This window comes from Convolutriloba macropyga, chromosome 6 (assembly GCF_964194025.1).
Source record: "Convolutriloba macropyga chromosome 6, txConMacr16.3, whole genome shotgun sequence".
In the NCBI taxonomy this organism is placed as follows: Eukaryota; Metazoa; Xenacoelomorpha; order Acoela; family Convolutidae; genus Convolutriloba; species Convolutriloba macropyga.
This window is the reverse complement of record NC_134473.1, coordinates 28345183-28372738: the sequence shown is the minus strand read 5'-3', so window position 1 is coordinate 28372738 and position 27556 is coordinate 28345183. Positions and strand designations below refer to the sequence as shown.

Below are 27556 nucleotides of genomic sequence, written 5' to 3'. Positions count from 1 at the left end.
TCCGGAAGGTATAATCCGCTCTCTCCGACTGTTGCCCTCCTGAAGTTATAATCCGCTCTCTCCGACTGTTGCCCTCCGGAAGTTATAATCCACGCCCTCCGGCTGTCGCCCTCCAGCTATCACCTTGCAGGTATAACGCGACAGGGATGAGGCCAACTTTTCACCCGCCATTGTCAAACTGACCTGGCCATTAGGAACATCCACCTCGACCTCCGGAGGATAGAATTATAGAAAGCCCACATTTGCTGTAATCTAAAATAGAGGAAAGCGATGCAGCATCTTGAGTTCCAAATAGAAACGATAATTGAAAGAAACGACTACCTTCAGGTGAATTGCTCTAAAACGACTGATGGAGGGGGTGATGTGATGAGGGGGGGGGGGTGGGTGTGGAGGGGTGATCATAAAAAACCTGAGGGAATGGGGACAAACAGAATAGATCCGGAAGTGCGTGCTAAACGGAAATTGGCGCGTGCTAGACCTTATGGCGCGGGATATGAAAAGACCTTATTTTGATCATAAAGTTTTATCATAGGTAGACCTTAAAAGGCGGATGTCGACCTTGCTCGACTGGGGAAAAACATATAGTATAGTCACTCCCATAAAGTTGAAAAGCCACACTCAAAGTTAGATTTCAAAATCCAGAGAATCAAAAAGGAAGGGACAGATATAAGTGAGCATATCAATGTGCTCATTTTTCGTGTTAGCCTTTTAGGGGAGTAACTATATCTGCAATTCCATGACAAAACCCAGTCGAGGGGTCTACAAGAGCGAGTAGGAGTGACGCCCTTTCATCTGCTTGCACAACCGACCCATGAATTAACAATTTTACATTTAGGTTTCCGCTTAATGATTCATTCTCCAACTTCACTGACACATTCTCCAACTTCACTGACACATTTTCCGATTTCACTGACACATTTTTCGACTTCACTGACACATTTTCCGACTTCACTTTCACATCCATGATAAACAACAAACTACTAACTTTCCGCGCACACAATTCACAAGAGTAAAAAAAAACAACTTTCAATCAATTTGAAAAACACAACATATGATAAGCATTGAGTCTACTATTCTGACCCTGGAAAAAGATCAACCGAAATAGACTGATAAACAAACACTGGGATTGACACCCCACGGGCGAAGACCGAAGCTTGTACTACTACTACTACTACTACTACTACTACTACTACTACTACTACTACTACTACTACTACTATTACTACTACTACTACTACTACTACTACTACTACTACTACTACTACTACTACTACTACTACTACTACTACTACTACTACTACTACTACTACTACTACTACTACTACTACTACTACTACTACTACTACTACTACTACTACTACTACTACTACTACTACTACTACTACTACTACTACTACTACTACTACTACTACTACTACTACTACTACTACTACTACTGTTTCAACACTTTAATTCCAAATATGAAATAAAGGCACGGTTGGCAACAAATACAAATACAAATACAAACAAAACAAGAAGAGTTATTTGTTTGGTTATTCTGTGAAGTGCTGTACGACGAAATTGTTGAAGGCATTCTTTGACCCGGTTGCTGCTTTCTCCTGCAATCTGGTGAACGATACTTTGTTTCGTACACAGTCTCCTTCGATTTGACTCATCCACGTTTTCCGTTGCCCCCCAGGAGCGCGTCTGGCATGGGCGTATTGATCGGGCGGGTCCCAATCGAAGGCACTGCGGGCTAATCTTCCTGGTTCCATTCTCTGGATGTGACCGTACCATTTTATCCGTTTGAGCATGATCATCGTGGATAGTTGGGGCATTCGCGATCTTGACATAATTTCATCGTTCGTTGCTTTCTCCAGATATGACACACGTAGAATTCTCCGAAGACAACCACAGTGGAAACTCTCAAGTTTTCTCTCCATTAATTTCGAAAGAGTCCAAGTCTCTGAGCTGTACAGCACGGCTGATAAAACGAGTGCTTTGTACAAATTGCACTTGAGGTGCACGCTGAGCTGCTTGCTCTTCCAGAGATTTTGGAAGTTAGCAAACCGTTGTCTACCTTCTGCAAGTTTGCAATTGACTTCCTGGAGGTCTCCATGCTTGAGGCTGACATATGATCCGAGATACTTGAACGCTTCTATGTTTTCAAACTCGTTTCCGATAACATCTTGTACTTTGCAGGAAAACACGCGTGTGGCAGCTGCTTTAGGTTTGCCACAGTATCTCGATTGGTGAACTTTTCGGCCATTGACTGTTTTGAACTTCCTTTCACACTTGTCACAGGTGAGGCTCGCCTCTAGTTGCTCAAACTTTGACTTGTCGACGACATTCTTTGATAAACCGGCTTTGCAGAATCTTGTTTGGTGCACTTTGCGTCCGGTAACTGTACTGAATTGCCGCTGACAGTTCTGACATCTTAAAGACTCTTGATCAGCCACCGCTGACCCACTCTCATTTTCTAGCGACTCTAAATCCGCTACTGCAGATTGTTGTTGTGAAGCTACCAACGCTGGCTTAGCCTCCGCTAAGCGGAGGCTAAGCCAGCTACTACTACTACTACTACTACTACTACTACTAAGCCTACTACTACTACTACTACTACTACTACTACTACTACTACTACTACTACTACTAATACTACTACTACTACTACTACTACTACTACTACTACTACTACTACTACTACTACTACTACTACTACTACTACTACTACTACTACTACTACTACTAATACACCACAACTAATTCTTCGCCTCCACCTCCGACCTCCGCCTCCGCCTCCGACCCCCGCCTCCGCCTCCGACCCCCGCCTCCGCCTCCGACCCCCGCCTCCGCCTCCGACCCCCGCCTCTGCCTCCGACCCCCGCCTCCGCCTCCGACCCCCCGCCTCCGCCTCCGACCCCCGCATCCGCCTCCGACCCCCGCATCCGCCTCCGACCCCCGCCTCCGCCTCCGACCCCCGCCTTCGCCTCCGAACCCCGCCTCCGCATCCGATCCCCGCGTCCTCCTCCGACTCCACCTCGGAACTCCGCTTCCACCACACAGATATAAATGCACCAATATATGGTTTAGTTCGAGCTAGAATAGCTTTTGTTGGTATCGCCATATTAAAAATTTTAAGCATGATATCAGCTATTCGAAATTTTCAAAACTTGCTATGTTCGTTGTATCTACAGTCTGATGATGTGAAACGTTCTGTGCAGTGTTCAAAAATAATGTAAACTAAACTGCGAAGAAAAGGGACAGACTGGGATGTTTCTTAATCGGCTCTGGGCAGACTGGCAGAAGTATTTACACTTCTATTTGACTGGTTCAGTGACGGTTACAATTGAGAGTCAATGGTACAGCGCTGAAACTCACTGTGAGCAAGGTCCGGGTATGGCATAAATTTGCCCAATGTGTCCTGATATTAAATATTCCATAGTGATAAGCATACACATATTTTGCAAAGCTCTTGCGAGAATCTTGAAAGATATTACAAGTTATGACGAAAAAAGAAGAGAAATTTTCATCCTCTAACAAGTATGTTTTCATGAGTTCATTGCCCCGTGGTCAATTTTCAGTTTAGTAGATTGAACTTATACGAAGAACCTTTCTGAAAGCGCAGACTTGGCAAAACATTTGTAGAAACGTTTGGCCATGAACTTTCGCAGGTTTGAACCCCTATAACGTAGTTGGAAAAAAGAGAAATCAAAGCTTCACAGGAGAGATCTGATTGCTAGATCAAGTTGGAGATTTGGATTTAAGAGATGAAAAAATTGGTACGAATCGCCGAAAAAACACCCTAATGTCAGTGACAAAAAGGAAGAAACGATTCTAATCTTAGACCTATCATTTTCAATCGAAGTCCAAAGAGTGGCCAATTTTTTTTACTCAAAAAGAATTTCTTGAAATTGATTCCGTTTCCAAAGATCAACTTAAAAAAATTACATTAAGAAAAATTTAGGCAAAACAACCCAAACAAAATATTGGAATTTTAGCTCATTTTAGCCTGGTTCGTTTCAAAACATTACTTCCAATCAACTGAGCCTGGTATTATTTAAGTAAGTTGAATTTCAAAGACAAATTCAACAAATTTGAGTCGTGAATTTGTTTTCGGCGTATCTATCTAATTAGAAAATCTTGGTTCATAAACGATCATTGTTATCAGTTCAACCCATGCAATCACCCATGCAATCAAACTCGTTTCATTCTTGGAAAAATTGTTTGCGGTAAAACTTCCTGTTCTGGGCAATCAAATTCACCCGCCACTGAGTTACAGCTAGTATGATAAAGCATTAAATTTTGAGCTCCCCACTCATTGGGTGAGTCGAAAACTAAAAAGTATAGATTGTCCCCGCTCATGGATGACAAACTATTCAAGGCCGACTCGCCTCTTAACTTCTGCAACAGGGATTCAAAGATTTGCTCCAGTTTCATATGTGTCTATAATCTCGCATCCCTTGCTAGGAGCGTGATTGCAGACCCCCGAATTGCTGTAACAGAAACTGATTGAGATAACCTACTGAAGGCTACCGACAACCCCGCCAGCTGCAAAGTTCTGTTATCAGCCAGAGTAGCGATTCGTTTGAGGGTCTTACGAACTGTCGCTGAAAATCCTCCAAACGTTTCGGAAGCCAGAGGAATGAATTGAATTCCGACTTCACTACAGTTCTGGGCGTACTGTTCGTACTTCCTGTCCTCAGCAGCTGACAGTGCGAAACCATTCTTCTCCGACGCATTTATAATGAGGCTTGACTGCAAGGGAGAATTGACGGTAACGTCTAAAGCTGATGTTTGACCGGCTTTCCATGCAAGTAAGAAAATATCGCGCGGTCGTGAAATACATTTCTGAAACAGTTTTAGATCTTGTTGCATTTGTCCGCTGCTATCTTTTGAAAAATAAAACAATATCGTTTGGGGACTGTACACTTTTCTGGTCTGTCCACAAAAATAGAAATTTTTACTCCATTTGCTTGGTCTTCTGTCAAGAATTTGCTCTTGCCAACATTGAAATAAATTTGTTTGACCTCGACAAAAGCGATCATGTGCTCCTTCTTAAAAACAAAGTCTGCCATAAGACATTTCAGGTATATTGCTTCCTACGAAGTTGTGTCGGTGCCTTGCTATTTAACTTCCCCTGATGGAGAAGCAATTGAGACATCATTTTTGACAACTCAACTTAGGGCTGCTCAACGTTTTCTGAGCTTGAAGTAAAGACCATTTGTTGATCACATCAAATCTCAAAACACTTCTTTAGAGACTCTTTCTTCTCCTCTCTGCTCTCTCCAAACTAACTTCTCTCTCCTAATGCACCAAACTATCTCTGGAGTTCATCGAGAATTGTTTTCCCTCAAATCACCCCAGGAAATCCTTAAGTAACTCTGAGTTACTGCGAAATTATCAGGTCAAAGAGATCAATGTCCTCTGCCATCTCTCAACTGGTTCATTTTGATGTGATCAAATTTGTTTCGTCACTACAGAAGTTTTTGAAAACAAAATTTTCCGCAATTTTTGAAGAATTTATATTGCATTGTCGGTTCGTTTGCTCTATATCTTTGGTCCGCGCACTAGTAAAGTAAAGATTATTTAACCGATTGTTAAACTAACAGCATTTTATGATAAATATAATACAAATATGTCAATCAAACAATCGGTAGGGACAACGAATGAGGCATCTGGCTCTTCATAGTCGTTGCCCTTAGAGATACCAAGTTCGTGGATAATTTATAAATGAAATCTTAGATCCTAGAAAAACAATTCAAACAAAGTTTTGTTGTCTGGTATGAAAGTTTTAGTAAGCATTGTGAGAAGAAAGGCGACGCTTGATTTAGAGCACGAATTTTTATTGGGTGGTAGCAAGTCTGCGCTTTTTAAACAGTTGTATGCTCTTCGGAGCGTGTTTTCCAGTGACTTTTCCTTAGTGCGCGTCCTACTGTGTTGAGAAGGTAATATTCCCCGTGTGTTGCGACGAGTATTATAGACAGGAATCAGCGCAGAGCTTTCAGTGACAAATTTTAGGGGCGATTCAGAGCTTAATTAATTTAGAAGTTCTTTGAAAAATTCACAGATATTCATTTCAAAAACTGTTAACAAGTTGTGCTGCTCATAGATGTTGCGGAGGGAATCTATTTTTCGTTTGAAAAAGATAGCTTAAGTTATCTTTCTATGGTAGTTTTCGAGACGCTGTAGATCTGTTTTGCTAGCACTTCCATATATAAGAAGACCATAAGTTATAATTGATTTTGCATAAGAATGATAAAACGTCAACATGTGTTTAATGGTGAAAGTGTTTCTCTCGCGGTAAAAAATGCCACAAAATTTGTTTATTTTCTTCGTTATAAACGCTGTGTTCCTTGTATGTCAGTTGTAGGTCTAGATAAACTCCAAGGTACATGTATTTGTGATCGGTAGCTATTTCCTGCTCCTGTAATTTCAATGTACCCTCTGACTTTCAATTTTTACCGAACTGCATCAATACACACTTCGAGTAGTTCACTGATAGTTCGTTCTATTTAACCCAGTCATTCAAAGTGATCAGTTCTTGATTAATAACATCAGACTCTTTGCCGGCGCTCACTAGTGTAATATTGTCAGCAAAGAGACTAAAAGTGAGAAACAACAACGGGCCCAGGATTGATCCCTGAGGAACACCAGTTTCATTTGTTAATGTTAGAGTACTTTTTCCTCGATGACAGATAACAGACATATTGAACGCCATCGGGCAGATAATTTATCAGTCTTTCTAGAATGGGCACACGGAATCCATTTCTGTCTAGTTTTTCCAATAGAATTTTGTGATTCAGCGTATCAAAAGCTTTTGAAATATCCTAAAAAGTTGCTTGCCTTCGTTGTATACGCTCGATACATTCTCTGTTGTAATCAGATATTTCTTCTATTTCGTGTGCACAGGAGCGGTGAGAACAGAATCCGAATTGTCGTTTGGTGAACAGGTTTTTAGTCAGAAAAAAAATTAGACATCCTTTTATAGAGGACACGTTCATAAAATTTTGAGAGACACTTCAAGAGATTGATTGGTCTGTAATTTCCGCAATTTAAGTAGTCTCATCTTTATAATGGTATGATTTTTGCAACTTTGAGGCTTTTTGGAAATATTTTTTTCTAAAACATTTGTTAATAGCTAACTCAATATACGGTTCAATGATTGGCGAGCAACATATTAACATTTCATTCCTGATACCATCGCTACCATAACTTTTTTTGGGTTTCATGTGGGATAATATATTTGCTATCTCATAGCGATTTGATGGGAAGAGGGCCATCGACCCAACAACTCTTTCCACTAAAAACGGTTCAGACGCTTGCTTCATCCTATCCGATAGCGTTCTACCCATTTTTGCAAAATAATCATTCCATTCGTCTGGTTCTGGAGTTTTGTGATTGACCATGTTGTCGTTTGTTATAGAGCGGAAGACTTGAATAGAGCGGAAGACTGCAAACCAAAATCTCAGAATATACTGACAAATAATATATGCAAGTGGTTTGCCAACTTCTTTGCAAATGCTGATCAAAATTCTATAGATAGAGCGAACTTTAATGTTAAAATGTTTTATACATACTAAAGCACTCCACTTTCCTCTCCGTGGGTCTCTTCTGGTACTCTTGGTTCTAGGGTGCTTGTAATGCTTATAAATGTGCAAACGTTCAAAAATTCTTCAAGTTCCTCCTGTCTTGGTTTCTTCATTCCTAACCGCAACAGTTATTCATTACTGACCACAACAGTATAACTCAAATTACTCAATTTTTTCGGTATCACTTCTTTGCATAGTACAGTCAAGGCCTATTGGAATTTGTCTGAAAATTTTTGTGTTTAACCAAATGAGTGCTTTGCCATCCAAACTTTGTACCAGCTGAGACAGCTGTTCCTATTTCCTTTGATGTCCGCAATCCTCTCTCAAATTCACTTTTTTTGCATTTTGTGATCTTCTTCTACTTGGGGTCTGCTTCATTGGGCAATGATTTGGGCACATCGAAACACTTTCTGGTCTCAGTATTCATATGCATAGCATCTTTCTCTTCGTCAGTACCCTATACCTTGTTGAAAAAAAACGTGTATTACTTGAGCAGCTCAGATTCTTGATTGTGATTGATTCATTGTAATTCGATTCTAATTTTATTTCAAGAATAAATGAACGAGGACGAAAATGACGAAAATGAAAACTCTTAAATCCTAGTTTCGACCAAAAACTCAATTGGTCCGAAAAATGTTGGGTGAAAGACATCTCCAGATGGAATAAAAGAGGTTTATAACTACTTTAGAAAAGTGAACTTCTCGAAACTAAAACAATTACATAGTGCTTTTTTTAACGTAGATACTAGAGATTTATAGACAAAATCAGGTTGCAAGACCAAGATGATAAGTTGGATTTTTGAAATGAAAAGACTAAAATTAATGAATTATAAACCAATTAAAAATGCGAAAAATCAGGAAAAGAATCTAATCTAGACCCTCATTAAAGAAAAGGTTTTCAAAATCTAACCAATGATGATGTTCAGACAATTTTGGCCGATCGATATATTCATCGTACAGAGTTGAGACTGCTATCATTAGAAAGCTTGTCCAGCGCAGAATATGGAATCAAAAAAGATTTTTTCGATTTTCGTGTTTTAAAGGGAGTTATCGAGGTTTAAACATTTGAGAAAATAGAGTGAATTCCGTTGATTTTATTCACATTTTCCGGAATTTTTGACTAAAATTTCGCAAATTTTGCTAAAATTTGTTAATTTTTTAAAGAAAAAGTTATTGAGTTTTTTAAGACAAAAAATTTTGTTTAATTTTTATTGAATTGTTTTTGTCAAAAATTCTGTCTAAATATTTCAAAATTCAGACTTCTTCATCAAAAACAGCACGAAATAAGTTTCTTTAGTCCACTTTGATTAAATTTGCAGGAAGTGCACACCCAAACGCAACTAACACAGTCTCTGTAGACTTAAAGGGGGCTATTTTTACTTCAATTTCCGTTGCGAGTGCTCCATAATAAAAACTTTGCCGTTTTTTCTAACTATACTCGTTGATTATCAGAAACGCAGCAATTTTTCTTGATTTTTAATAACAAAGTTACTACATCTATAATATTCGAAAATTTAAGTGTTCTTAATCGACAAGCAGCATACGCAGAGCCAGTTTTGAACCAATCTTTGACTATTAAAATCCAGAAAAAGAATCGGATTGTAATCAGTCGGTCTTCTTTATAAAAAAAATTTGATCTTTTTTATATACTAATTAAATAACAGAACATTTCAAATCAAAACTCACTAGTGAAAGATCCAACTCGCTTCCCAATTAGCTTTAAAAATTGTATCTAGTTAATTACTTGAAAGCTTATGGTCGTTTTGACTTTTAAAATATTTGACTTTTAAATAAATAATCGCTTATTGAAATTTGCTTCAGTTTTTCTCTTAATTTGGTCAACTTGTAGCTCAGTGTCAGCAATGACAGAACGTTTTCTTTCTATTGAATTCAAATTCAATCTTTATTGCGATTTTAACCCTTATGTTACGGTTTTTTTCATTGATACTACTAGATTTCACATTTTTTTATTTTCAGGTATTTGCGCATTTTTCGCCTTTTCTAGTTTTCATGTCATTGACAGATCATATATCACCTTATCGGCGTTCAAAATGAAACAGAATTGACAATATTAAAATCCTTAAGGATATATACTCTGGTTTTAATGGCTTCGACAATACTTTCTCTGAGAATTTAATTGAATTTGTAAAATTTTGTTTTTAACCGTCGTTTTTACTTTGTCTTCTTAGTCTTATTAAATTTTCTGTACAATAACTTGGTTTCTTTGGCTTTTGAAGGAGGAATAGAAGGCCCGATATTCTGATATTAGTAGGTAGCTGATGGCTTTCATAACTTTGAAAATAATTTCTTTCCAAAAATATGCGAATTATTCAAATTTAGTGCTTTCGGTCTCTATTGTCTAATAATCACCAGGCCTTATTATGGACTGCTCCTATATCTCTTCTGGTGAATTACAAGTTACTTTGTTCAATTTCAGTTTTATGTGACGCTATTTTGACTTTGTTATTAAGTTTTGTTTTTTAAAACGGACTTAAATTTTTTGATGTAATTAAAGTTTTATGTTGTTGTTTGATTTTACTGCTCTCCTTGACTCGCTTTCTTAATATTGGCATATCTCATCAATCTAATGCATCATTTTTTCACTCCACTGAGTCATGTGCTTTGTAGGCTATCTTTTCGCTCACACACCAATTTTTTTTGGAAAATACTTGAATTTTTTGGGTTTTCTATCTGTTCCTAATTTGGTAGACAATTATGCCAAAGTTGTGGATGAGCGAGGTCGGAACCTTATGTGCAATCGCACATTACCGAGCCTCCTTGTTTTAAAACAAACTAATTGTTTAGGAGAGAAAGGAAATGTATCCCAGCCTGCTTGCTTCCGAACAAGAGAGCGTCCTTGGCAAACTCTTTGCTCATTTGTTTGCCCCCTTCTTGCACTGTGGTGTGCATGCTTTCCATGAGAGCATGATGAGCGGCCTGTTTTGTCATGCCTTCCCGGGTCGAGGTTTGGTGGTGAATTTTCGTAAGAAATGCGGTGAAATGCGGTGAAAAAAAATAATTTTCACCGCGTATTTCTTACATCTTTTTGCGGTGAATGCGGTGAATCGCGGTGAATTATTTTTTTTCACCGCGTTCTCAGTATTCTTACAAAAAAGAATCGTCCCTACACGGGTTCGAACCTCTGACCTCCTGCATGCCTTCCAATGCTTATTCCACTGCGAGAAGAAATATGGGCGCCGATAGGCACTGACTCGTCAGCCAATCAGAGTCAAGCGCGAATCGGCGCCCATATTCCCACGAATAAGAATCAGAGTACATATTCCAATCCTTATATGGAAATGACTGAATAAACAACTAGATGACTGTGCTCTATTAATGAATGCAACTTACCAATTAAATCCTGACTGCAGTGTTGATAAGGTTTTGTAAATTTTTGGCAACTGCCTCGGGGGTAAGATGGAGAAATAATACATTATGGAATTTTTTTGAGGGTTTATTTTGGGATAGGGAGTTTTTAATGAATTTTTGATGGAGGTTCGGTATGAATTTGGCCTTGTGGTAAATTTGCCAATTAAAATCCCAATTAAAATTGTTTGGAGTCGTCGAACGGGGTTGACTGAGGTGAACTAAAAATTTAACGGTCTTGGAAATATAAGTTAATCTTAACAATTCATTCTTACAAAAAGTCACACTGCATCCTTCGTAATTATTATGTTGCTCAAACGAATTAAGGGCAATATCAGAATAGACTATAATGAAATCAGGATAAAAATTAGGGGACAAAGCTTCCGCAATTAAGTTAGATGGATTTTTTATTGAGTGGTTGAATCGTGCCCCCGGAGCACTGGAAATTTTAAGATTAACTCCTTGTGATTGGCAGTGGATATGGTAAGAATTTTGGCAAAAAACTGGGCATTTACAAATTTCGAAATTGGGGTTAATGTTGGACGCTCCGATGATTAAAATGTTTATCATAACAACTCTGAAAAATAAATTACTAATCGCGAACCGATGCTGCAGAGATTACTTGTTGAAATCGGTCTAAAAATTATTGAGAAATTTGAAAAACATTTATTAGAAAAAATAGAGCACATTGGCTCTTCTTCCTACTTACGAGGCTTTTATATTATGAAAAGACAATTACATATCACATGTTACAAAATATGAGCTCATGGCTCTCCTTCCTCTTCTCGAGGCATAAATAAATTACAATGTTAAACCGTTTCTAAAATGCTGTGTATATAGTTGAGCACAGTGGCTCTTCTTCCGCCATAGGCGGCTCTAAACAGTTATAAACTATCTGGAAGCTCGTTCATCTGCCAGAATTGCGAGTTTTCCTGGCAGACCAGCTCAATGAGCGGAATATTGTCCCAGATTGTCCCTGGAGTCCACTCATACTCAATTGTCAAAAGTAGTGGATACTCCAGTAGAACTCTGAGCGTCCGGCTCATCTGCTGTATCCGCCGCCTGCCAGCAAAACCTGTCAGGTGAACTTGTGTGAGCTCCCGAAACTCTGTAGTTGTCGAACACTTGGCCCTAAGCGCTTCGACCAGTACACCGATCTTCTTTGTATTCCGGAAAGCTCCGACATTTCCTCTGAAGTTTATGGTCTGAAACGCCTGGGCTATCTGAATAGCGGTCAGGTCGTGTAAATTCGGGTGAGGATCGTTCAGCCGTTCTCCTGTCTCAACAATTCTAACATTGATCCTCCGACGAACTGTCCTATTCAGTTTGGTACGTATTACGTCCAGCTAAAAAAAGTCACAAAACCTGTTTACAGGAAAGATGTCTTTTAGTGTTTGCCAAAAATATAACAACTGATTTACTCTTTGTAATTGACGAGGAGGCTGGCGGCTTGCATTGGAAACTAATTCCACTTGCTGAGGAGATCGGCTCGGAGTGCTTTGGCTTACGTCCAAAGTGTCCGCAGTATCAATTATCAGAGGGTCGGCCGTTCTCGCTGAAAATTCGGCCTCGCTAGGACTTTCAAGGCCAAGATTGTCTGATTGATCTTGGGAGATAAAGGACGGCAGAGAAGGGCTCACAGTTGATCTGTTCGTCTCATGAGCCGCTCGGACGATCAATGGCTGAACGCTATGCGAGGGTGCAGTTCGCTGCAGGTGAGCAAGGCGGACATCCTGAACTGTTCTATCGGCCACAGCCCCCGTTTCATCAATCTCGTCCGCTAGACGACGCAGCTGGCGAACTATGGCCTCGGCATCATTTGCTGGAATGGCTCCGTTGTTGCCTAATGTTAATGACCTTAACGTCTGGCAAAGATCAAGCAATTGTCGAAGCATGCTACCGACTGCGAGCTGCTGTTCTGTTTTTTGTTCATACCATGATATTTTATGCATCAAAGATTGACAAAGACGGAGTGCTATGCGTTTTTGAAATTCGATAGTAATCCAAGTGCACACACACACACACACACACACAAACACACACACACACACACATTTATACATAAATATTTATATATATATATATATATATTTATATGTACATATACAAAATTATATGTTACATCATATTCAAGATGCCCACATATTTATGTATATGCGTACGTTTGAGACGTTTAATGCTACGATCTACTCTTAGCAACAAAACAAGTTTTTAATAATTTATTATGAATGTATTAATTTTATTAACCGATGTTTGATATTAAAAATAGATGCAGCAAACTGTAATATGTCTTCCTCTGTAGCCCAACGAGGGAATTTATGATTATTTTTGAATAAAAATGAGCAACAAATAGACAGTAGAGCGAACATGCTGAACTCGTTAGCGGTTGTTCAAAGCCCCGAGATGGATAGATTTGCAAAAATACACGGCATTTCGACTTTCGGATTTTGTTTATGATATCAGCGAATTCAAGTTCAGCTTTTCTTCCAAAACTATCATAAAAATATATAGTTTGTTGTTTCTTGGCGACCATCAACCAATGTTCACCAGGTGAGTTTCTTGGAGCTGTGTTCAGAATGAAAAAAGTCTCGTCGGACAAATCATAGGGAAAACTGTCGGCAGCGAAACAGCCCAGAAATCAATAGGACAGTTCGGGATCCTTTGAAATGAGACGACCCAGAGTGAAGTTGTCAACCATTGTATATAGAAGAGTTCTTCACTACCTCTCTATTGCAATCAGCAAATGCAACAGAGCGACGCACTCCAAACAGGATCAGACGAATTGGGTTAGGTACTGCTTTTTGAAATTTTAATTCAATGGCCAGTCTGGCACCGGTCAGCTCTGGTCTGATTGTGTTATCATCAATACTAAGGTCTGCTGTCAGTCGGAAAACAGGGGTGAAATGATCATCAAACTCGTCCAAAGTTATACCATTGCCTGAATGAGTCATGTTTAATGACCGGAGAGTGTTCGAATAAACCCTTGCATTACTTGTTCTCACTTCTATAGGGGTGTTGCCAACCGTTTGACCTTCACGAGTAACTGAAATGGTGTCCAAAGCAAAATCAGAGAAATGAAAAGGGTTTGTATGGTAGCTGCCGGTAAAACTTTTCTCTGGAACCATCAGCATTATAAGATGACTTACAGGAGCTCGATTGAAAATGTCGTCCCGGAAATAAATGCTTGTTCCAGAAGTAATCACAAATGAAACCATAACATCCTCTCGCCAATCGTATTGCGCTGCTTTCTTGCTCAGGGCTCGTTCAATTGATAAAAAGGTTTCAGTTCGTAACTCGAGCATGTGAACAAAAAGCGAGGCAGAAAGAACCTTAATTGTATAGTTCTTTGCGTCAACTGCTCCTTCTGGCTGCAGAAGAAGGAATGGATCTGTTGAGCGTGTCAGTCGTATTCGTAATGGGAAATCTGGAAGGATGTATTTGTCAATTCCAGCCAAAAAACTGTCATTGAGAGTGAACCAATGTTTCCAGGGCCGTCTTGCATCGACAATATCCCGCCGATTATTGAAACCACTTTTTATGGGTAGGTCTTCTTCTTTTTTGTTGAAAACTGTGGGGTCGGGTTCGTAAGAGTAACCCTGACAAGCCAGAATTCCTGTTTTTGCGGAAGGTTCGAAAGACAAATCAGCTTCAACAATACTTTTGAAAGGATACAAGTTGTTAGCATTGGTAACTTGGGTACCAGCAACAAATACTTCGACGTTCTGCCAGAGACTGTGAGCGATGTTGTTTATAAAATAGGGCCTTATAGTTGCAGCTGTATCTTTACCGGAAGTTATTTTCTCCAGCGACAACTCTAAGCTCATATAAATGTTCCTAGTGTCAATGACTGTGCCTCCCAGTTCAGTACGCGCACCCTGGAACTCAAACTCGAGGACTGGAGCATTGCTATCTGTTGGCGGAAAGATCTGTTCATCAAAGGAGCGTTGAAAATCTACTAATACATGACTGGTTGAAAAAACATCCAAATCTGAATGAGTTGATGATATTGGGGGATCGGTGAACAAAATGGACATTATCGCAATTAGTTTACGTTCTGAGTGAATTTTACTTTGAGGCGGAGTCGACAATTGATGAGAAAAAGTCTCTCCGAGTTCGTCCGACTGATTTTCTATACGCTTTCTTGGATTGTGGTTTTCTTGTACTTTTTGTACTATAACGTGGTGTTCTTCTCTTGCGTTTGATTTTCCTCTTGTAAGGCCTACCCATCTGTCTAGATTTTTTTCTTCTTTTTTTTCTGCTTTTAGCTTTGATATTACGCTGCCTGAATTGTACACGTTTACTCCTCCCCGAAACCAATTGCTTTCTAACAGTAGTTTTTATCGCCTTTTTGAATGCCTGTTTGGGTTTTTTCTTTCCCTCAAAAATGTCCAACACCTCAGGAGCAGCTGACGATATGAAATTCTTAGCTAAAGGTATGCCATAACGTTTTGCCAAGGGAATGACAAAACTCTTCAACCCAACTCTTATGGCAGAGCCAATACCGCTTCCATACTGCCGCGAGCTGGACCCAATTGCCTGTTTGTTAGTTTTTATGCGATTAATGTGATGATTAATGTCCATCGCCTGACAAAAATGCTTCAAGGAATTTTTTGTCAAAACACACACAACTAAACAACAAGAACAGAAAAGTGAAAATGATTTCCTGTCAGAAAACGGATGTTGTTTGATGCCTGGCTCTATGCCGATCTTCTTCATATCTGTAGGCAACCAGTTCCGGTTCATAAAACCTGCCAATAATTTTTTCACCCGCTCCATCCACTAAGCTGTAGGTGATGGGGCGGGTGTCTTTTTTGTTGTCGTTGCGAAGGGGTCTAGAAACAGAAGCAACCTCGAAGATTTCATCGGTGAAATTTTGAGTGTAACCTTTGTCAAAAGCTGATTTGCTGATGCGCGATATTCGAACAGTTTGACCTTTTTTGAACTTTGGCTTTTTTTTGCTAAATTTTCTAGATGTTTTTCTTGGCCTCCATTTTCTTAGCATGTCTGGGACATTCTTCTTCAACAAATCAACTGTGTGCTCCGGCCGCACGTTCTTTGGAGCCATGCCTAAAATTGGGTGGCTTCTGGAGTTTAACATTTTGACGAGTTTCTGTAGCTGACCAATATATCTGGTTGTCTGACGTTCATTGAAATATTTATAAAGCTTTGACTTTATTGTTCTTATGTATCGTTCGGCAATGGCACTTTTTGAATCATTGAAAGTGTTATACAAAACAATATCATTCTGCAGACAAAAATTTTTAAAAGCACCGCAAAACTCTTTGCCCTGATCAACCCAAATTTTTAAGGGGTAATCAGCACGTGCTTTCGGAAGCATTTTTTTGAGTGCTACCAAAGCAGTTTCAGATCGCTTGTCCTTCATGGGCTGAACCCGCAAAAACCGAGAAAAAGTGTCTACACAAACTAACAGGTACTGGTAACCATCATTCTCGGCGGCAAGTTTATCCATATGAGCCAAATCGACCGACCAGACATGATTTATCACCAAACTGTGAACACGCAATCTTTTGAAACGTTTTCGATTGGGGCGGAACTTTGTGTAAGTTTTCGATGACTGAAGAAATTCTTTGACTTGTTTCACTGATAAACCGCTTTCTCTAACTAAGTCATTCACCCCGCCAAAAGCGGCAACTGAATCAAGCGAGGTGTAAATGCCTTTGAGCCTTCGATATTCGTTTTCAGTCAGCAGGGAACTCATTATAGCGAACTGTCTTTAGTGTTCAAAAATTTTATCGCAGATGGGTTTAGAAAAAGATTTGAAAGTTGTTCTTTCGAGTAGTCTTGTAGCAGAGCTTCGATAAATGGCTTCAAACTTTTGTCAAAGTCCGACTTGGGACTGGATAGTTTTCTTAACAAATTTACCAGGGAGACTTCAGCACGACCAGAAGAAAGCCTAATAGACTTTTTTGCCAAGTTTATACGCAAGTTCCTGCAATCTTGCAGCAGGGAAAGCAGAACTTGAATTTTTCTTCGACGGCTTTTTTCCCGTGGGAGGTTTACCGTTGACTTTTTCTTGCTTTTAGTGTTTGAATATGGAGCTGGGTTTGTAGTAAACTGACTGCCAAAACCGGTAAAAAACAAAAACTTGATAGAAAGGAGGCTGGAAAATACCACTTGTTGCGACCGGTTCGCGGAACATCTTGTATATTAAAAAACTTTTACCCGACTCAGATGATCCTCATATACACACATAAATATTCGCTCTGATGTTGGAATAATGTTGTTCATGTCAACTTTTATCCAACACAGCACCGTTAATTTTGCATCGGAGGTAGAAGGAAAGTCAAAAGTGCTGAAAGTATTGTGAAATAGGCAGTTTTTTCCTCACAGTTGGGTTCTCTCAAAGATAACTGCAGCACGCAAACTACAGACATTATCAGTACGAAAGCTATTTGACTCAAGAACAACAAATCGGATCTTCGCGTTATGCAGCACACAAAACGCCAAACTGATTGGGATCTGCTTTCGGTTTCAGGGTTGAACTTGAAATCGGGTGAGGAACTATTTTCAATAGCGTTATCAGTCTCGTCTAAGTTTGTCACCTCCACAGTTTGTGTCACATTATTTCCTGAATTGGGCCTAGGCGCCGGAAGGATGTATCCAATTGTTGTACTCAAAATAGTAAAATATGTAGTGTTTTCGGCGCAGGTCAAAATTGACTTTTCGAGTGAACTGTTCTTTAAAACCAATTGTACGAGACAAAAAATTATTAACAGAACTACAACAAAGTACTGAGCAAGGAACAAGATCTGATTATGAGGAACTTTACTGCAATTAAACGTATCACCGTGAAGCTCGGCGCTGCGTATTGACTTTAACTCAAATTTCTTCTCAGTCGTTACTTCTCCTAAGGGCAGCTCCACACGCTGCTTTTTACTGTTACTCATTTCTGTTAAATGATCTAACATGGTGTAAAAAGTTGTTTATTAAATAACAAACACGTCAAATACTAATAATAGGTACATAGTTTTACAAAAAAGAGTTCAACTCTCAGCGTTGAGTCTTTCGCGTCTAGCACTAGTTCCAGCATTAAATGGATAGTGCCTAATGCCGTCTTCAAAAACTGAATCATTAATTTCCTCATCACCAGCCTCGCCGCTCGAATCAGCTTCACCATCATGCGCGTCGGTCTCATGCTCATCCTCGTTATCGCTGCCATGTAAACTGTCCGACATAGCCTCTAACAGAGGACTCCAAAAGTTTTCATCCAATAACAATCTAGCTCGGGAGTAGCTTGGATCAAATCCAAAACTCCGTTGATATGTTGGAGCTGTTGTCAGTTGCCTCTGCGGCCCCACACGATCAGGATTCTGGGATCCTCCGATTTCATGGTTTTCCATATTACTAATATTTTGTAACGGTTGTCTGAATCTAGAAAAGCTGTAACCTTCTGATATGGATTCCTGAGGACTAAATGCTGATGCTTGTGCAGATGCCCGCCCGTCGCCGCCGGATCCGCTCGCGCCCCGCCCGTCGCTGCCAGACCCGCTCGCGTGCGGTCGCGACAAAAACCGCGGTCGGTCGCCGGCTTCCACTGCATCAGTAAAGTTTTGATGAGGGCTGCTGACTTCTTGGTCCGTTAATACTGCTCTGTCGGGTGTGTTGGGTGGACGAACATTTTCCTTGTTCTCAGTTCTTTTCGAGCAAATCATATTGACAACTGAAAAACAAAAAAAACTTGTGAGCAAAATGTTCTAATTTTCTGTACCGAAATCGTTTCGACTGTATGATATCAAAACAAATCAATTGCAACACTTCTTTTACAAAACTGAAGTTACTCTTTCAAACCAAAATGTATGCCTTAAAAGTTGCAAGATCTTAGAAGATTCTTCAACAATATCAGTCCAAGAGTCGCTTTTGATTTTCATTCTTCCAGACTTGAAAAACAAAAATTCCGCCGATTTTGTCTCTAGTTTCACTGACATAGCTAGATTTGCAACAACATGAACACCTGCTGATCGCAGTTTGTATTTTACGTAATGAGCCATATGAGCTATAGACGGCATTTCTGCAAGAGATAAAAGCTGCTTCAGATCAATTTCTGCACTGATCCACTTGATTTCAAAACTGATTGGGGTGGCAGCAAGTCCCATCGATCGTAACTTGTTGGTGAAGCGATCAACTTGAACCCAAGTCTCGAATACAGTCTTGCAGCCGCTTATTAACATTTTTCCCGTGGGATACAGGCATCCAAATGCTGCGGGATTTGATAAAGTCAGATATAGCGGTTTACGTTTTTTCCATTTTTCAATAAAATCAGGAAAAAATCGAGCAGCAACTGGAACGTTTATCTTCGTCAGAAATTGCACACAGGCTGTAACATCAATCACTTTGATTGAATTGGCAATTGTCTCCTGATTTGGGAATGAGAAGAAATCGGCAGCACTCATTACAAACTGAAAAACAGCAACTGAAAAACGTTCGGACGAATTCTAAAAAAAAGAAACAATTCTATTTTTGCTAGAAAAAATTTACCCCGGGGAAACTATATTTTCAGTTTTACTTCCAACTAACAAGGTTAAAAAAGCCAAACTGGATTGATCCCCAGTAACTGCTGCGTCACTTCCAAATTCAAAGGTGACTTTCATTTGTTCCGCAGAGCTTGCCATACCCTGAATACAACTTTCGGGCTTGCTTAACAGGCAGAGAGCAGCTACAAGATAGTTCGCCGGGTCTCCCGTCGGAAAATGCAGTTCGTCCTTCCTGATCAATTAAACCATCTCCTCCAAGCCGTCGGCCAAATCGTTTGGTCCAGACATCTACGTGGTTTAGTATTGGCTCAAACGCAGCTAATCTGCTAAACTCCTTTCCCGATAGTGTGAAGAACGGCTTCAACAAGTAAGTCTTTTTTCCAATCATAATACTGATTGCTTCATTCGGCACACAGTCTTCATCGCAGTTCTCGGCTCCATCTTCTTCGTCAGACTGCGCAGCGATAAAACTTTCTGAATTTTCAAGTAGTTGTTTTCGCCAGAAAAATTCCACACGTGTTTGAAATCCGTTAGACTCATCTACAGATTCACCGCAAGCTGACAAAATTGCGTCATAGGACCAGACCCTGACAAACAAATTCTTTGTTATAGGCATAAACGCCATGTTATCAGATCTGAAAAAATACTAAGCTGATGCATAGAATATTAGTTAAGGAAAGTCGAATCGCGCGAGCAATTGATAAAAGGTATTAACCAAAGTTATACATTGTTTACGATACAACATACACTAACTAAGATGAGAACAAAAAACACAGTTACAGAAACATCAAAAATGGTTTCCTAATGACAATGAAGTTGCCAAACTGTTTTTGATCGAAGCACTGGAGGACGTTTGGGAAAATAGCGTTGATTTTCTGGGTGGTTCTGCCACGCTTTTTTAAAAGTTTTCTGAAAAACTGAACCCTGAATAACAACATGCGACTTTTGCAGGTGAACAAAAGCTGCAAATATTGAGAACGGACACCACACATTTCTCTGCTCAACACGAAACCCCTTTGGAAATGCTAATCCGGGTCCAGGTTGATGCGCATTAAAGTAGTTGCGTACGATATCGATCACAGTCTCCAACCCCCAATTTGTACTTGGCATGTGCGAAAAGGAAAAATCATCCTTCTCGTTGGTGTTTTTCACTTTGTTAGAGATATGAAGCAGCAAATGCACATAGTTGCACAAATTTTGTGAATCAGCGACTGGATTGCTGCTTAGTATGCACTTGCCGTAGCCGCGTTTGTTTTTCTGCTCGTCACATTCAGCAGCAACACACTCGCTTGCATCATCAATGAATCCGCACTGTCGTAAACATTGATGATAATGCGCTCCCAGAACGAATGAGACGCCTGCGTCTGACAACAATTTAACCAGGTCTATCTTCAGGCACTTGGTTTGTTCTAAAGCATCCTTTTCGCTTTTTTGAGATGGGTAGAAAACAAAGTGAGCAAAGGATCTAGAACAACTCTTTCGAAATTCCATTGCCTTTTTCTGAAAAAAACTATCAATTATCATCAAATATATAGCAGTGGGATTTTTGATTTGGAAAGTTAACAAACTGTTTCTTTTTTAAAAAAAAAATCCAAATTAAGAACAACAATATCCATAAGGAAGAGAACTACCAGTTTCAGAGGAAAAAACGCGTTTATTGCTAGTTGTTTTTGTTACTTTTTGACAAAAACTGTTGTGAATTCTTCCACTGCGAACACATCTTTTCATTGAGCTGAAGGGAGACCTCAACTCATGAACTTCTTGGAGTACCAATTTCTTGAATCCATCTTTATCAAATATTTTTTCACACGCTCTGTTCATTGTGATGCCTTTCATTTTGAAAACATTGTAATCATTAGATGTGTCTGAATAGAATCCACTCAAACAATAGAATTTTGGCCCACCGCTGAAGAAGTCAGTAATAACAACGTTAGAGGGAATTTCATCGGTCATATCGCCCATGAAACTCCCCAATTCAATATCAGGTTCAGTATTCGAGCACCCATCTTGTAAATACATAATGCTGTCGGTATCACAATATAGAATATTTCTAGGATCTTTCACCTTCACCATGTTTTTATATAGAAAACATCTTGCATGCGCCGTTGTGAAAGCAGCTAGAACCACATTCGATTTTCTGTTAGATTCTACCTCTTCGTCGATTAATTGATATTGTATGAACATCAGATCATCGCCAACCAAAGATGCGTCAACAACACGATTCGTATCTGAAGTGAACATTTTCACAACATCTGCGTAACTGTTGATATACCTTGTTTTGGGGAGATTTTCCCTCATCCCCAGGTAACCCCAGAACGAATTCAATAGGATTTTGGATATGAAACGAATTCCTTCATTGTAAGACATGTTCGAAGCGTTCAGAACTATTCCTTCTTTTTGCTCAAAGTCTCTCAAGAATTTTTCTCTGTGTTGACATGGCTCGTCTGTGTTGCTATGTACACAGTCACAAATATTTCCCCAACCACTAGCTTCGGTTTTTAGTTTCAAAAAGGTCTTTATATAATCTCTGAACAAGTTCTGTGATCTCTTTGAGTATTCCCAATTCCAAACTTCAGCAACATCAAGTATCCGATATCCTTTCTCTACAGCAAGCTTCAATTCCGTCGAAACAAATGTCCCAAAAAATGATCTTTCCGAAGGTGCTGTATGTGAACAAAATTGGAAATTGCTCTCTTCAACAGGTTGTTGTGCCATGTTTTTAGTTACCATGCACTCCTTACAGAGAGGGAAGAACAATTTTTTGTTATGTTTGAAAGGCAGAACGGGAATCAGCAGATCACGAGGAGCAAGAACCACACACTTTATTAAGCCAAAGAACGTTTCTGTCAAAACACAGTTTTCAACATAAGTAAAACTTTCACTGTAAACAGAATTGTCTAGCGCTTTTAATTTTCTATTTTTGGAGCACAGATAATGCTCTGGATCATCGTTGAAGATGGGTGCGACCAAGACTTGATCAGGATGACCAACAGGATAGAAGGAATGAGCGTTAACATATGGGTACAAAGAGCAAACATCAACATATTTCAAATTGAATTTACTCTCACCTTTGTGCCAGTAAGAGTAAAAATTTTCAGTTCGTCCTCCAACAAAAGCATCTCTTGCCTTAAGGGGTGCAAAGATGTTGCTCTTCTTCAAAACTGTTGATAATTTCTCTTCTGCTGGAAGTATAGGGCGGTCAAAGCTGCAAGTTGTTACATTCTCTCGTTGTATTAATTTATCAAAATCGCAACCCCAAATATGCTGAACGTCGACAATTGAAAACTGAATTCCATCTTTAGTAAGAAATTGTGTTCCTAACTCCTTCTGTGTTGAGAACCAAGCTAAACGGTTCACAAAACTGTCTTGATAAAGAGTCTCCATACTAACTCCGGCCTTTTTATTAAGTTCTTTGCGATTTTTAAAGCATTTTGGACAGCCGTGGTAATAGCAACCGAAAAACTCAAAAACTGTTGCCTCGTAGGTTTCTTTGCAATCCCAAATATTTGAGATGTTTTTTAAAAGAATTCCGTCAACTTTGAACTGCCCAACTCTTTGTTCACCTGATTGTATACAGGTACTGATATTTGACGGCGACTGTGAAAATACATTTGAGCGGTACATCCTGAGGGATGCATTAGGCGTGTCAGAGAGAAAACTTCTTTCTTGCCTTTCTCTCCATTCGAGCCACTGGTTAGCTGAAAAAGATGTTCTATCCAAAGCTCTATAGCCGTTCGTAGGCAAAATTGCAATCGAGTTGGAAGGCATAAAAAAACGTCGATAAATGTAATTGCAAGCGGAAGCAGCAGTACATGCGGTTTTGAAGACATCAACACCAAAACATGACTCTGCTATCAATTGACGAAACTTGCATACACCCATCCTGAGGAGTTCAACATCAGAGCGACAATACTGTAACAACTCCTCTCTAAAATTGTATCGAAGATCTTCTTCTCGGTACTTCTCCTTTTGACCGTCATGCCACAGTTTGAACTTTTCGTACTCTTTTTTGTTAGAGAACATTTTTGCACCAAACACACAAATAGGAGGAAAATTGCCTGCCTCTAGGGTTCTTGATTCATCTCCCACACAATGGCTACAGTCATCAGTCCTAATAAATGTCCACAAACATAGATCTCCCCTTTCACACTTCTTCCGATCGTGCAGCGTCATGTCGTTGTTCAAAGATTGTGATGATGTCAAATAGTGAGGAAAATATCCTTTTCTGAGTTCTGCTATTCCAAATGTCTCCGGAAACTTCCCTAAGGGAACAGGAATAAAGAGATATGAGTCAATAAACCGTTTGTTGCCCACTTTGAGCGAAATTATTTTGTTTCCTCTCAGAACAATTTTGGGCACGTACTTTTGTTTAGTATAAAGCCATTGCAAGACTGGAAGGAAATCAAAGCCACTTCCGAAATGAGCAATAAACCATTCATATTTTCTCACCCGTTGACTGTTCTTCAGAAAGACTTCTGAGCAGAAACGGTCAATACAATCGTACCCGTCGTAGATTTCCTCCAGCGAGCCACTAAGATTTCTCGCAACCAGGAGAACAGGTTTGTGCTCGTTATCATTCAAGCAGCTCTGATCTGTTTCAATATCAAATGCCCAAATATTTTCATTATCAACGGCCGGTGAATCCCTTTGTTCAACATCAACCTCGTGGAAGCCATCTTCTTCACCAAACTCAATTTCCTGGAATCTCTCCAACTTTCTTTGTGGCTCATTGTCTCCGACTTCTTGTGTACAAAATGTAGATTTTCGATTTCTGGGTTTTTGCACATAACACTCGTGCTCTTTTGACCCAATCTTTGGATACTGTTGATAACAAACAAGACAGAACTTCTGAGAACAAACATGGTTAGTCGACGAATGTTTGGGTATCGTTGAGTTGCACAACGGGCATTTAAAGTAATACAGGCATATCTGCTTCTCGATGTGGCTGTCTAGACAAAACTGACTCCTTAATGATAGACCACAGACAGCACACTTGAACTCTTGACGTTTGCCAAACTCGGGTGCAGTAGTGATATATCCAGTGCGATTTAAGCAACCCATCTGTCGGCATAAGCCACAACCACTCGCTGGACATTGATGCTTTACGCAAGAGTAACCTTTGTGGCACGCATAGCAGTAAAAACGACAGCTAAATAAGCCCTTCATTGACTTAATTACGTCAACGTGACCGGACTCCCTGTCGTAAAGCAGATCAACATGGAGCTCCTTGTGGTCATTGAAGCTCTTCAAATAGACACCCATAAAATTTCTGTCGTAGATCGTAATGTTGACATTATTAAAAACCGGCGTGGCCGCAATGCTGCTGAGATCCTCGAGAGTGAGTTTGTCTCCAGTGTTTTGAAATATCTTGAGCTCTTTGAATTGTTTCAATCGAAATAGAAGCTGCTTAACTTCCGCTGTCTGAATAGACTCGGTCCAACGTTTTTGCTTTTTATCTTCTGCTGATGCGTTGCTGATAGCTAGACCCACGGCAAGAGCTCTTATCAGACAATCATTATTTTGCGATTTGATTGTAATGACAGATCTTTTTGCTGACAAGAATGTGTACAAATCGGGCACAGACCTGTTTTCAATTCCACCGATTTTTTTGCCACCCATCGACGGGAGGGATATACAAAGCAAGTTTAATTTGATATCACTGCTTATATCAAAACTTTCATGCGAATTGAGAACTCTATCAAGTTCACTTAAAATAAGATCAACATTAATAGTACTCGCATCTTGAAAGGGTATATGAATGGGGTAGTTCAAGCTGGGTGCATTCAAAACATTTCTAAAACGATGGGAGACTCCATTCATTTCGCTCAGCATATCGGCCACGAGTGTACTGATTAGGCTTTCAAAAATTTCTCTCAGATGGGGGATGTTACGCTCAATATCAACAAATAGTACTTCGAAATCCCTGCTAACGGCTTGAAGGCTGCTTCTTCTCTGAGGCCGTCTAATGATAGTGTAATGTTGGCTCGGATCGAACCCAGATGGTCTCTGGTTGCGTTCATCAGTTGTTTGTACCTTCTGTGAAGATACATGGTATCGCGGTTCACTCTCTTGAGAAATGCTCTCAGCTTCATCCTGAGTTGCATCGACACCAGCTTTATTCGACATTGTTTTCGGGAACCAAACTAGAACTCAGCATGGATCAACTAACGGCACGTCGATTTACTATGTGCTTAAGATATCTGCTTCAGACAATTTTAATTACAAAAACATAAAAAGTACACAAACAAAACCTATAAAACACACAAACATACTCAGAATCACAACAAACACAGAAAGTAGAAAAAAGAAGAGAACCAAAATTTTCTTGTCAACTTTGTCTTTTAGAGTTATTGATGATGACATGTTTTCAGTAAGAGATCGAAGGATCAGCCAGAGTCTCAGTTCTGTTTTGTTGAGGGCTTGAGAAACTTGGGTTGCTCATCTTTGTCCTGGAGGTTGCCAAAAACAGTACCTGGAGCAACATAGCTTGCAAACTTTCCTTTGAAGAAGATGGCTGAAGCTCGACACGCATTCGCATCTTTGGGCATTCCAAGCATGTTGTAGCAATAGCTAAGTGATCTGTACACTGCTTCCAAACGAAACATCAAGTTGAAATACTGGAAACGGGATATATTATTCGTTAGTTGACCACTGCAGATTACATCTTGGAAACAATTTCTAATATGCAACAACCTCTGCAGAGCAAGCGGAAAATCAGGTTGTTTTTGAACTGAACCAAACAATAAAGTATCGGCCTCCAGTAATTCATTGCTCAAAACAGAAAGTCTGGCTGCTATATCCTGATTTTCTGTCATAATAAGGCACTGAAAATCAAAAAATTTCTGTAACTTTTTCCGTATGAAACTAATTTAATCGGGGACAGCCTCAGACTTGCAAACAAAAACGGAACGATTCTAGAAATTAAAAATACAAAAGCAACGCTTTCAAAATGTAAATAACTGTATAAAACACAAAGTATGACATATAATCCAGAAGTTTAATATTCTGGGTCCACGATGTTCAAGAGCTCGCGGAAAGTTAAATCAGTTGCTAGCAATTTCTTGGAGTAACGTTTTCTCTTGGAAGCCTTATTGGGTAAATAGTTTTGCTCGCACATTTCTGCATTTTCTTTGAGAATGCCAGAGAACCGCCTCAGGAGTACCAGCAGCACTCCAGGATCCTGTATCACATCGTATACTTTCAGCTCTTTCAATTCTTGTACCAACATATTTTCCAGGACGTGAAGTGCGAGGCAGGCATCATCGAACTCCATATTCTGCCCAACGGAACCCCCACTATAAACAGAAACAACTCCTTTCTGCATCAGCTGCAGATGCTTGGAAAACCTTTGATCCAATCGTTTACAGAAACCCGAAGCACCCTGCTCGCAAAGAGAATCCAGTGCATGGTCATTATTAAGACTTGCAGTGTTTTGAGAAATGGAAGCAGCAGTTGATAAGTTGCCCGGTTGTGGTTGATTATTCTCCTCTTCTCCACTTGATGCTACCGGTGAGAGCATCGGATCACTCTCTGAATCGGAACAAATATTGACACGTAACTCCTCACCACCCATTCTCTTAACACTGAAATATGAGATTAGAAATTAGGGCAAATGAGTTTCAAAAAACTAAAAGTTACAGAAAAAATTGTGGTTCAGCTTTGAGAATTAAATTGTCGACCCAATAAACTACTAAAGGGGCCACACAAACAAATGATAGCTCCAAACAAATTCGTTGAAATAAGTAAAAAGAGCCCACAATTTGCGCTATGAGCAGCCACATTGGTGTAGTTTTTCTATTAGGGACAAAGAAACGAACTGGGTCAAAACTTCTTTGGAATCTTTTTCTTCCCATTTTTATATGTGATACAAATTTTTGATTGCCACATCTCATCAGCATTTGGCTGAGATTGGGGCAGATCAATAAATTGCTTTGCCACAACTTCCGATCGCTCAGCATCAGCTTCTTCCTCCGAATCTCCAAGTTCAACTGTCGAGGTGATTTGTTTCAGATCCGCTCGCACTTCCTCACATTTTTGATTAGGCTCTAGCATATCTGATATGACCTCCTCAAACTCTTCCTTTTTCTCAAGATCTTCACTTGATAAGGATTCAGACGGTACACTGCCT

The 27556-nt window shown here is 39.7% G+C and overlaps 1 protein-coding gene across 1 annotated transcript in view; it reads right to left on the bottom strand.

Annotated features, from left to right (window-relative positions):
- Positions 1-27556, bottom strand: part of LOC142340909 (uncharacterized) — a 59967-nt gene that overhangs the window by 1272 nt on the left and 31139 nt on the right. Inside the window, exon 3 of the mRNA XM_075391682.1 lies at positions 10400-10524. Within this exon, the coding sequence (XP_075247797.1) occupies positions 10400-10519 (120 nt within the window). The 5' untranslated portion in view covers positions 10520-10524. The remainder of the gene's footprint in view (positions 1-10399; positions 10525-27556) is intronic.